General features: G+C 44.0%; 1 protein-coding gene across 1 annotated transcript in view; it reads left to right on the plus strand.

Annotated features, from left to right (window-relative positions):
* The window catches only part of OTOA (otoancorin), a 291,404-nt gene that overhangs the window by 127,268 nt on the left and 151,637 nt on the right, over positions 1–12,499 (plus strand). Inside the window, 1 exon segment of the mRNA XM_069212309.1 lies at positions 7,360–7,433. Coding sequence (XP_069068410.1) covers positions 7,360–7,433 — 74 coding nt within the window.

The following is a 12,499-nucleotide window of genomic DNA, read 5'->3' on the forward strand; positions in this document are numbered from 1 at the left end:
ATAACAGTCCGAGCATCAGCCGAGCGTTGTGGCGACACCCATACAAATCTGGAGCATGAATCAACAGCGACTAATATATATTTGTATGCACTATCAGGTGTTAGGGGACCACAATGGTCCAAGTACACACATTGTAATGGCTTGTTTGAAATTAAGAGGGGTGTCAGCGGTGGGCGCTTGGCTGTGGAAACCTTAATTTGTTGACAGATGTCACAACAAAGAACATTCTGCTTAGTCTCTTTATAGAGACCTGGCCACCAATAGTGGGCCTGTAAGATTGAAATTGTAGCCGCCACACCAGCATGTGCAGATGCCACCCCCTCATGCACTGCTTTGATCAATTGTGGTCTTATATCTTTGGCGGGGACATCTCGTACGCCTACGCCAGGTATCTTAACTTCAGCGTTCAGCATACTTCCCATATGATAATGATATTTGTTACGAAATCCTTTAGGATGGGGCGTACCATCATCCGTAGCTTTCACTGCAGCCCAAATGTCTGCGTCTGGTTTGGAACTCGAGCGAGCCACTGCAGCTACAGTGGCTACTGCCACTGCTGACTTTGCGGCTTCATCTGCCAATGTATTTCCAGCAACGTGTATTCCAAGTCGCTGGTGTCCAAGTGTATGCACAACATGGACATTCGGTAGCGTCTCCTTCAGATCCGCTACTTTCCCCCACAGTAGTCTGTGTTTACTGGTGTTACCTTTGGAGTCTCTGAAACCATTCTGGCTTCAATAATGCAGGTATTCATTAAAGGACTGGACACAATAATATGAATCACAAACGATCAGCGTAGGCTGTGCCGGATCCATGTGTTCCAGTGCCATCAGCAGAGCTTTTAGCTCAGCCAATTGTGCTGCACAATCCCCTAGGGTCTGTGTATAGGTATGTAGAGAACAAAATGAATCCCCTTCCATGTAGCCACTTACGACTGCGCAAGCAGCAGAATATTGATGCTTAATTCCAATAGCAGGTTGTGCAGAGCCATTGGTGCACATGACTCTATGATACTGATCAATAGGTAAGGTATTTGCTGGAACTGGACATTCTACTTCACATTGCAGGAATTCCTGAGTTTGTAACTTTGGGTCAAAAATGTAGTCTACATCAGTAGCTGTTAGAGACGTAGCCCATTGTATCCAATGTGGATGTAGTGCTTTTGCGTTCGGAACGCTAGCTTTTGTAACAGCCTCTAGGGCTGGGATTGGAGAAACAGCAATAATGTGTTTCCATTGGGTGAGAGGTCTTTCTTTAATAACAGCCATCTGCACAGCAGTGAGAATTTTCTCTGTGGGGGCAAAGCGTTGTTCAGCTGCTGAATACAAATGTGATTTGTCTGCAATCGGGACTGTCTCACCTTCATTGAATGTCACATAGGTGAAACCGATGGCCCCAGCTATTACCCTGATGACCAAATGTGTTTTGTTGTCCCTTGTGTGTAAATGTTGTGCTGCAAGCATGTCTGTCTGCAATTCTCTAAGAATGCGTGTATGTTCAGTTGTCCAGTATTTACTTGAAAAATCGGGACGTATTAAGTCATAAAAGGGTATTATGCGTGTAGCATAATCTGGAATGTAAATTCTGCTAAAGTTTAAAAACCCTATAATGATTGGAGTTTTTTAATCGTATTCAGTGGTTGTAACTGTGCGCATTTTTCAAAAAATTGTGGTGCTAGGCTCTTCCCTTCACTTGACAGCTCATATCTTAGAAACAGGACGCTGAGGAAGGCAACATTTGTTTTTTTTAGGTTAAATTTGTAGCCAAATTTGGCAAACCCTACAACAAGGCGGGCTACCCGTCTTAAATGTTGTAGTAACTCATCATCCGTGAGATATATATCATCTACATAGGACAATGCTTCAGGGTCGATCTCGTGTAAAATGGCAGTGACACGAGCCGTGAACAGTCCTGGGCTGTTCTTATACCCCTGAGGTAAACGACAGAATTTTTCTGAGAGCCTAGTGCGCTAAAGCTTGTTAAGTCTCTGCTTTCAGGCGCTATATTCTGGCAGAAAAACCCATTGGAAATGTCTAATGTTGTTTTGTATTTTTTACGCACTATGTTGCTCATTAGTGCAGTGCAATGTGAACTTTGTATAGCATAGGTGTGTGTATGACTGTTTAAATGTCTGTAGTCTAAGACTATTCTGTATGAATGGTCCGGTTTAGCTACGGGGAATAAAGGGTTATTCATCGGCGAGACACAGGGTTCAATCACACCCTGGTACTCTAATTGCGTGAGTATTTCTCTCACTGGTGCTTTTGCTTCATGTTTTATAGGATACTGCAGTTGTGGCTGAGGTTCACTTTTAATGGGAATTACATGGTAGGGGGAGTCTTTATCCCACCCTACGTGATTTCTGTACAATGCAGTTGCTTGTGCCAAAGCCCATTCAATGGTATAGGATTCAGCGAGTTCCTCTGGAACAAGGGGCGAGAAGGAAGGCTTAATGACATCTTCTCCATACAGGCAGGTACGGACAAAGTCAGGCGGCCAATCATGTTTGGCTAACAAGACATCATACACTTTTACTATGTGATCCCAAAAGATTGAGTTTACTATGCGTTCAATGTCTCCTTCTAATTATAGCGTTACTTTGTACACCCTATCGGGCTTGGAGACACGCATGTCCGCTGTTTCTACTTGTATAAAGTCATCAGTTGCTTTCACCTCCAGATGCTCTAGAAGATTCCGGTGAACTATTGTGACCTCTGCCGCGCTGTCTAGCAATGGTAGGGCCCAATTCTTGTTCTTCAAGAGGACCCTCTTCCTGTGTGGCATGTCGAACTGCGACTGCTGCCACCTTTTTCTTTTTAAATTGTTGTTTTTGTTGGGCAGGTTTCTCTTCCTTTTTAACAGAAACCTCAGAAGAGCGTTGTGATTCCTGTCTCGGTTTCACGTACTCTGTTCTTCGCTCTGATCGCCCACCTCTCTCATTTCTTTTTCCGATGAGTCCTGAAAGGAAGGAGATTGGCGTGTATCAGTATATTGATATCTATCAGGCGTTTTGATATTATCTCTATTTCTGAGATGATACCTATTCTGTGGGGTCTCTGTACGTGGAGATTCTCGCCCTTTCTTTTTTAGGCGTTTGTTGCTTTTTATCCCAGCGTTTCTTATTACCCTCAGGTTGTTGTTTGGAGTTATCTTTATTTGATTTACCCTGGAATTGAGGTTTTTGTGGTCTGGCCCCTAAGCTATCTCGACCAATACTTGAACATGTTTCTGCTAATATTTTAGGCAGCTCTCGTTCTTGTTCTTGTTGCGGAACGTCACGAAGCCGCATGCGCACTGCAAGTGTGACTGCTTCCCCTTTAAGGTTACTTAAAACGATTGAGGACACTGTGGCAAAATTGCCCATCAATTGCATCCCCAAATCTAGGGCCTAAGCAGCCCCATATTCATCTTGAATTTGTTTCAGCACATCCGGTAAATTGGCAAGTGTCAGTGTACCATGTGCGGTTGTATAGAGCGCGGCAAATACCGTACCCCAGGTATTACAGTTTTCTACTGTAGGGACCATCCCAAAGGGCAAGCACATTGTTAATATTCTATATTTATCCTGAGGTCCCGTGTGGGGAAATACTGCCTCCAGCGTATTAATTTTTTGTGCTAACCAAAACGGAGTTTCTTCTCGTTTGGCGGGTACTTTACCCATAATTGAATGTACAGTTGCAGGATTTATACCTGGTGTTACTGCATGTTGTTGTGCAGGGGCAGCACACGCTGGGTTTGTATTCAATGTTTGCATCACAAATTGTACAAATCGTCTGTATATTGCTATTAACTCAATGTATAAGCGACGAACCTCAGCTACAGCTAAATTCCCAACCGCAGGATGTGGTGTATGGGTAGCCAATAAAGGCCAGGTAGGACTGGCATTACTTAGTGGACCTAACCTTACTGGTAATATTGTATGGGGTAGGGCACCATCAAGCCAATTATTATGTTCTTGATAAGATAGAGGAATCTCTAAATATGCGTACGCTCTGTATTGTCCAGGCGTGTTCGCAGGTGTGTATTGGTTAAACGTATTTGTGTTCCCATCAACTGCTGGAAATGTGACCCAAGAATAAAAAAGTTCTGTTCTATAAGCTGCGTGGGCGTTCACCACGAATGTGATTGGACCCCCCTGGGCCGTTAGGCCATTTGCTAATAAATGTGCTGTGAGAGGTTGTCTCATGTTAACAGCTATTTGTACATGTTGGGGATTCACCATGATAGTAACACTATTAGTTCAGAGAAGGCACACCAAAAATGGGGTTTCCTTTTAAAGTTCAAGCTTGAACAACCGCCAGTTGTAATAGGATTACCTACACAGCTGTGGTGGAAATCCTCAGTACCACAGACGTCTCCGCATACGGCAATGAGGTGTCATTATATATAATGAGACAGAGATACTCCGGAGGACCCAAAAATTAGAGCCTGACCAAACGCCATGTCGCGTAGGCTCTCATTATTCTAATGAGACTACTGGATTTTGAGCAGCAAGATCGTCCACAGTGTCGGAGACTGAGTCTGACCCACGGTGGGTGCCATCTGTCGCTCCGAATCCGGGTTTTGCTCCGGCTAACTAGCAGTGCCTCACCTCGCCCAAAAGGTAGAGATGATTGGGCAGCCGAGCGCATGACATATCATACTTCTCAGGGAAGTCGTGGTCACTCAGGTTGCATCCGGTTCTCTCATTCACAATTCGGTCTCATATATAAATGACAATAAGAGCAGTATAAGTTTTAAAGATTGGTTTACTAAAACAACTGCATTTTAGATAGCAAAGCGTGAGCTGCAATAACCAGAACGACACAACACAACAATATTAAAATGGTGACGATGAGAGTTAAGCATAAGAAAAATGCTATCATACTGCCACTAGAATAGATGGACTATTTTCTATCTAATCATATTTTGAGCACAGCATGTTAAGCTCTAATCCTGGCTTTCAGGTTCCCCTGGGAGGACTTCAACCCTCATACCTGAGCTAAGGCCTGTAGTCTGCGTTAGCATCTGCAGCGAGGCATTCGGCGTACAGTTGTGGTTCCCTGGCTCGAATCTCCCTCTTGACGTGTAATGGGACTAGAGAGTGTTTTATAATTAACACACCTGATGTTCTAAGAAAATGTCCCTACGTAAGGATGTGTATTTTCTATGAATGTTGGAGACTAAACTTCTACCACGTTTACCGGCAATGTACCAGACTGTAGCCTTGACTGAAGCACAGAGTGATCAAGAATGTGTTGTTTGAAAACACAGTGCTGGACTAAGCAAAAACAGTAAGATAGAAGAAAATAAAACAAGACCGTAAAAATGGTTATTGTAAAAATAACAATGCAAAGCTGAATAAAATATATCTAGGTCAAGGTGCACAGTGGCCTAATGTATTAAACTAACGTGCATGGAGCTATAACTAAAATGGCTACACAACAATGCCCATCCTCATTGCAACTCTTAATTCATGAGAGCATAGCAAGCATGAGCCAGGCAGAACCATCTAAGTTGCTGCGTCTGTACAAATTTAATTTTTCCAAATGTCTGAATGACATGACTGTTAAAGTGAGGCTAGCTAGACCACATGCAAGAGCTGAAGCCCACACACGAAGATTGTAGAGGGAAGCAAGGGTATCTGAGATTTAGAAGATCCCCACAAATCATGAACATGGCCACCTTCCAGCACTGCTCACTTGTTCATACGCCAAAGACCTTGCCATTCACACTCACCTACTTCAAGTGACAGTAAATGGTTTCTGGCCACAGTGGCCAGAACAAAAGGAGAATCAAGAGAGACAAATAAGATAATGCAAGATGAAGCTTTACACACTCTCCATGTCCAGACATTGTAGAATAGTCTCATCTCTGACTAAGGGACCAGACAAAGGCTTACTTACTTGTTGAGAATGTTTAGGGTGCTGTAGAACTGGATGAATCTATTTGCTGTGTCACAGGAGAAACTTTAAAGCCCAATGGGTGATGAGAGGGATAATTCCCATATTCTTCCAAAGACACGCCTGATTAAATTGTAAGCAAGGCAAAAGACTTCTGTTTTCAGGCCTCGTCTGACGCACATGAAAATGTGCTCTCCTCTCAGTCTTGGATCCAGGGAATGCCACCATCTTTGCTTATTCCATCTTGATTTCCTCAGTTTGAAAGGTGACAGGACAATCAAGCATTCTGTCGCTTAGCATAGGATCATGTTGGGTCCATAAAGATATGTTACTTTTTGTAGATATTTTGTACCTATTGCACAGTACGTTTTGTGTATGTTCCAAAGAACTTTGAACTTGAACCCTCTGCCCTACTGGGAACTAATCTAAGGTTCCCAGTGCTTTGTTCATGTTGATCATTTTTAGGTTCAAGAACAACCTGCAAGAAGTTGTAGTTTTTCAATAAGCTTTTTTGTAACATGTTGTATGTGCAATTGAATTGGTCTAGCGGTGCCATCCCTAAGGCTCTCATCAACTGTAGTAGAGGAAGGATTTTCCTAAGTAGAGAAAGTTGCAAGTTGATGCTCATGACCTTCACATTGAGCAGGGCATGAAGGATAGTTCTGCATCTAAAACAAGACTCAGGTTCCCTACTTTTAAAGATTTGGGTTGTGGTCCTCCTAGACTGTTACACCGTTTCAGTGGCCATGTGCTGACATCTAGTCCCTCTGGCCCCAGGATCATAGTGCTGGCTGCATTCAAGCATAATATTTATCCAGTGACAACAGATGGTCCAAGCATATAATGATGTTAACCTGCTTCACTGACCTGTTTTCTAGCTGAAAGTGGATATGGGTATCTTTAGAGTACATTTGGACGCTCGCCTGGCACTGCTCAAGTTGCTGGGCCAGAGGGTGCCTATATGTACCGAAGAGAGAAAGGACAGGGTTACCCATGTGGCACTCCGCAATATACTTTCTTTGACAAAAAATCGACGAACACTTTTCAAAGTTAGCGAGTGTCGTTGGGGCGGAAGGAACTCAGTTGTGAGCCACACTGTTTTCTGCCTCTGGCTTACCCCGATGTTTACTCTCAATGTTTATGGACTTACCCTCAATGTTTACCCCCAATGTTTAAGCACTTGGAAAAGTAAGTGGATCAAGATGGTAATAAATATTCCCTTTCAATGTCTGAGCCAGCGCCTAGAAGCGGCGTCCCTCACAAATGCCAAAGTAACTATGTCAAAGCAGCAAGCAAAAATATGTGCATATTTGCAAAATTACTTTAAATGTCTTCTTTCACATGTTCATGTCATGCACTTAAAACCAGATCAATCGTAAAAAAACACAAGTGTCATGCCATAGCCACATAGAACGTGTCTATTTTATGGTGAATTCGAAAATTGTCAAAGTCTAAGAAAATATATTTGCGTTTTCAGATGACTTGTTTGGCTTGGAAATTTTGGAAAGTGGCCAGCACATCAATTCCTCCCTATCTCTTATTGATGCTACCGTAAGTTACCATTTTTATACAATTTTCTGTTAGTTAAATGTATGCAGAATCACATAGAATCATCAATTGGCTTTATTTCAATTGAGAGTTCCAATTCCCTAGCATTGCTATCTTTTTTTCCTAGCATTCCTATCTTTCCACTCTGGCTTCCATCCTGATGCAACTATATTTTCCTCATAACAAGTCCTACATTTCTCGAGTTCTGCTTTGCCCAGTGCAACTGTGCTGGAGGCCTGCATTAAAAAAAAATCAAATACCTGAATAGGTTCCTAAACTGGGTTCATCTTGTGTCGCCCTCAGCCAAGCACCACTCTTTTTCTTTACTAAACACTGTCTGGTTTGCATGAATGTCTGTACACCAAAATAACAAGGGAAGCGGAAGTTACACCTGTGCCCCTCGACCTACAAATAGCATCGGGGGAAATGACATTACAGGCCTTTGTCCCTGCTCCTGACAGTACAAGAAGAGATATCCCAAGTCCATTTACCCGGATGACATCACAGGAAGTGATATGAATAAAGTAAACAAAAAATTCAAGAAGTCCAAGAATTTGACCTTGTTGTTTCCGGTGCAGAGCACCGGCACTTATTTTTGAGGGCCAATACTTATTTTTCTGCCTCAAGCATGTACTGTTAAAAAAAGACACATATGGGAAAGATGGAGAAAGAGAGAAATGAAAAAGCGCCACAATGGGAGAAAGCAGGAAGCGTCAGGAGTGAACTGAAGGGGCAGGGAGTGACTTTAAATGGATTGAAAAGGCCGAGATGACTTCAATTGTACGCTGCCTTAGTATTTCATGTTCACACATTTAATTGCAGCAGCCGTATGTTTAAGAGGAGGTCCTTTGGCACCGGCACGTTTCTATTTACAAATTAAGCACTGTAGTACATCAAGTGCTCTGTACCAGCTTGAAGTGTCAAGGCTTCATATATCCGGACACCTTTCTAAGCTCTCTGTGAAAGCCATGGATTCAGAGCCACAACTATCATGCAGCCAGAGTCTCCATGCCCAGGGAGAACTGCCAACTGTACAGCATCCATTTTAGGACATCCTCATTCCTCACTCCTCATCCATACTTCTCATCCCTGCTTCTCATCCATCATCTCTACTTCTCATCCATCATTCATAAATCCCTATTTATCATCCATCATCCCTGCTTCTCTTCCATCATCCCTACTTCAAATCCATCATCCCTACTTCTCATTCATCACACATCATCCCTATTTCTCATCCATCATCCCTACTTCTCTTCCATCATTCGTACTTCTCATTCTTACTTCTCATCCATCATCCCTGCTTCTCTTCCATTATCCCTACTTCTCATCCATCATCTCTACTACTCACACATCATACATTATCCCTACTTCTCATCCTTCATCTCTGCTTTTTCATCCTTACTTCTCTTCCATCTTCCCTACTTCTCTTTCCTCATCCCTGCTTCTCATCCCTACTTCTCTTCCATCATCCCTACTTCTCTTCCATCATTCCTACTTCTCATTCCACATCCCTCCTTCTCATCCATACTTCTTATCCATCTTCCATCATTCCTACTTCTCATACCTCATCCATCATCCCTACTCCTCATCAATGATCCCTCAGTCATACCAACACATTTTCAGTTTTGTGAAACACACCTTCAGAGTTCTGAGAGAGGCCTGCATTCTATTTCACTGAAAATAGCTTTCTCATTGCATATGCTGGGTGAAGACAGAGGAGAGGAAATGCAACTGTGTGTTTGTTTCCAGTTAATTTAGGCTGTACACAATTTCATTTTATTTCACTAAGTGTTTTTCTGTTTATACAGACCTCTGCAGAAAGCTCTGCTGGTTTGGGAAATACAAGGAGCCCACAGCTTGGGCCATAAATCAGCTCTTGGACAAAGGGTTATAGAGTTCATCTACAGGTCAACAAAAACCTTTCTGGTTTCAGAAAAGAAACAAGTATTTGCAATGCAATGGGTCTCGCTTGAGTTAGAACTATTAGCGTTGTAAACTCCTAACTGGACTTTTCTTGCCACATAAATTGAAAATGAAAAGAAATAGAATTTCACATAAGCAAGCCGATTCAAAGCGCTACGGCATCAGCATGATGGAGCACACAAAAGGAAAAAGAAGTTTGCTTGCAAACAAAAGTATTGGCAAAAATGTAATTAGCCATGCAACAGGGGCGATGTCCCAGGCGGTAACTATACCACCCCAAGGAGGGACAAACATAAAGCATTTACCAACGAAAATAATGGGTTTTTGGAGGGCAAGCCCACGAACTAGTGATAGTGATGGGCGTGCTGTGAGCGTGGTTAAAAGCCCAGATACATACCAACATGTCAGAAAAGCAGCGCTTGCGGCGCTAATGCTCGACCTAAAAAGCACAGCTGTCAGAGATAAAAGCAGCCTCAGATTTCAACATTTTATTTGTTACAAATACAAATGAAACCAGAAAAGGTTTGGATTAATTGGATTGCACTGTCACCAGAGTTGATTTTAAACATTTTGTTTCTACATATGAAACTGGAACCATAAAGGTTTTTGCTTGAACTGTAGATGAACTGTATAACCCTTTCTCCAGGAGCTCATTTATGGCCCAAGCTGTGGGCTCCTTATATTTCCCAAACAAGCAGAGCTTACTGCAGAGACCTGTGTGAACAAAAAAAACACTTAGTTAAATAAAATTAAATGTACAGCATTGAATTCACTGGAACCAAACACATAGGGCCTGATTATGACCCTGGCGGACGGCGGCGGCCGTCCCCCGAGGTACCGCCGCTGAATGACCGCACCGCGGTCAAAAGACCGCGGCGGCCATTTAGACATTTCCTCTGGGCCGGCGGGTGCTCTCCAAAAGAGCGCCCGCCGGCCCAGAGGAAATGCCCCTGCAACGAGGACGCCGGCTCAGAATTGAGCCGTCGGAGTTGCAGGGGTGCGACGGGTGCAGTTGCACCCGTCGCATATTTCAGTGTCTGCTTAGCAGACACTGAAATACTTTGCGGGGCCCCCAGGGGCCCCGCGGCACCCCCTACCGCCATCCTGTTCCTGGCGGGCGAACCGCCAGGAACAGGATGGCGGTAGGGGGTGTCAGAATCCCCCATGGCGGCGCAGCAAGCTGCGCCGCCATGGGGGATTCTAAGGGCAGCGGTAAACCGGCGGGAGACCGCCGGTTTGCCTCTTCTGACCGCGGCCGAACCGCCGCGGTCAGAATGCCCTGCGGGGCACCGCCGGCCTGTCGGCAGTGCTCCCGCCGACCCTGGCCCCGGCGGTCTTGTACCGCCGGGGTCAGAATCACCCCCATAGTTGCATTTCCCCTCCCCCTCTTCACCCAGCACATGCAATGAGAAGGCTGTTTTTCAGTGAAATAGAATGCAGGCCTCTCCCATACCTATGGTTGGCCTTTGCCAACCAATCAGTGTGAAGGTGAGTTTCACAAAACTGAAAATGTGTTGGTATGACTGAGGGGTGAGGAATGAGGAGTATGGATACTGGATGAGGAGTAGGGATGATGGATGAGGAATGAGAAGTAGGAATGATGGAAGATGGATTAGAAGAATGGATGAGAAGCAGGGATGAGTGATGAGAAGTAGGGATGATGGAAGAGAAGTTGGGATGAGAAGCAGGGATGAGAAGTAGGGATGAGAAGTAGGGATGATGGAAGAGAAGTTGGGATGAGAAGCAGGGATGAGAAGTAGGGATGAGAAGCAGGGATGAGGGATGAGAAGTAGGGATGATGGAAGAGAAGGATGATGGATGAGAAATAGGGATGATGTATGATGGATGAGAAGTAGGGATGATGGATGAGAATTACGAATGATGGACGAGAAGTAGTGATGTTGAAAAAGAAGTAGTGATGATGGATAAGAAGTAGGGATGATGGATGAATAGTAGGGCTGAGAAGCAGGGATGAGAAGTAGGGATGATGTATGATGGATGAGAAGTAGGGATGATGGATGTGAAGTAGGAATGATGTATGATGGAGGAGAAGTAGGGATGATGGATGAGAAGTAGGGATGATATATGATGAATGAGAAGTAGGGATGATGGATGAGAAGTAGGGATGATGGAAGAGAAGCAGGGATGATGGATGAGAAGTAAAGATGAGAAGTAGGGATGATGTATGAATAGTAGGGATGAGAAGCAGGGATGAGGGATGAGAAGTAGGGATGATGTATGATGGATGAGAATTAGGGATGATGGATGAGAAGTGTGGATGATGTATGATGGATGAGAAGTAGGGATGATGGATGAGATGTAGGGATGATGTATGATGGATGAGAAGTAGGGATGATGAATGAGAACCAGGGATGAGAACCAGGGATGAGGAGTGAGGAATGAGCATGTCCTAAAATGGATGATGTACACCTGCCCAGTCAAGCGCCCATGGACGTCAATTAGGGAAAGCCGAGGGTAACCCTCATTACCCCTAATGTACCATTTTACACCCATTGCCTGCACCTGCCCTAGGGGTGTCTAAGTGGCCATTAAGCCATTACCAGGAACAGAAAAACACGGCTCCAAAATACATATTTTTTTTCTGCAGTGTTCACTGCCTGCCTTTCCTTGTGCCCCTCAGCAACTAATAGCCCTGAGCAAATAGCTCTTAGCAACTAATTGCCCTGAGTCCTCTTGAAGGGCTCAGTGTGTAACTAAGGACTAACCATGTGATGTCATTGACTACTTTCAATCTACCTGGCCTTTTGGTGAAGCAATGTCATTGCAGGAGCACAGCATCAAAAATCTTCTCGCATTTGTAGACCCACCCAGGTATAGCATTCAAATGCATATGCACATGCACAGCTTATCAAGCTCAGGCATATGCTCATATGTACGGACAGCCATCATATAATCAGGGGTAGGCTCAAATATCCTGAAATGACATCACTTGTCCACGTATCTCCTCTCTTGTCCAGGCCCAGTTTCATCTGCTCAGATACAGCTTCAAATATCTCCTAAAGCTTCTTTCTTAATGTAAGGGGTGTTGCAGTCATGAATATGTTTTTCCTGGGGGTTGCTTGTTTTTACTCCTCAGACCAGTTCTCACATCTCTGGCTTAACATGCCGTGCGGTAGACAAGAGAC

The sequence above is a fragment of the Pleurodeles waltl genome, chromosome 10, assembly GCF_031143425.1.
Source record: "Pleurodeles waltl isolate 20211129_DDA chromosome 10, aPleWal1.hap1.20221129, whole genome shotgun sequence".
In the NCBI taxonomy this organism is placed as follows: Eukaryota; Metazoa; Chordata; class Amphibia; order Caudata; family Salamandridae; genus Pleurodeles; species Pleurodeles waltl.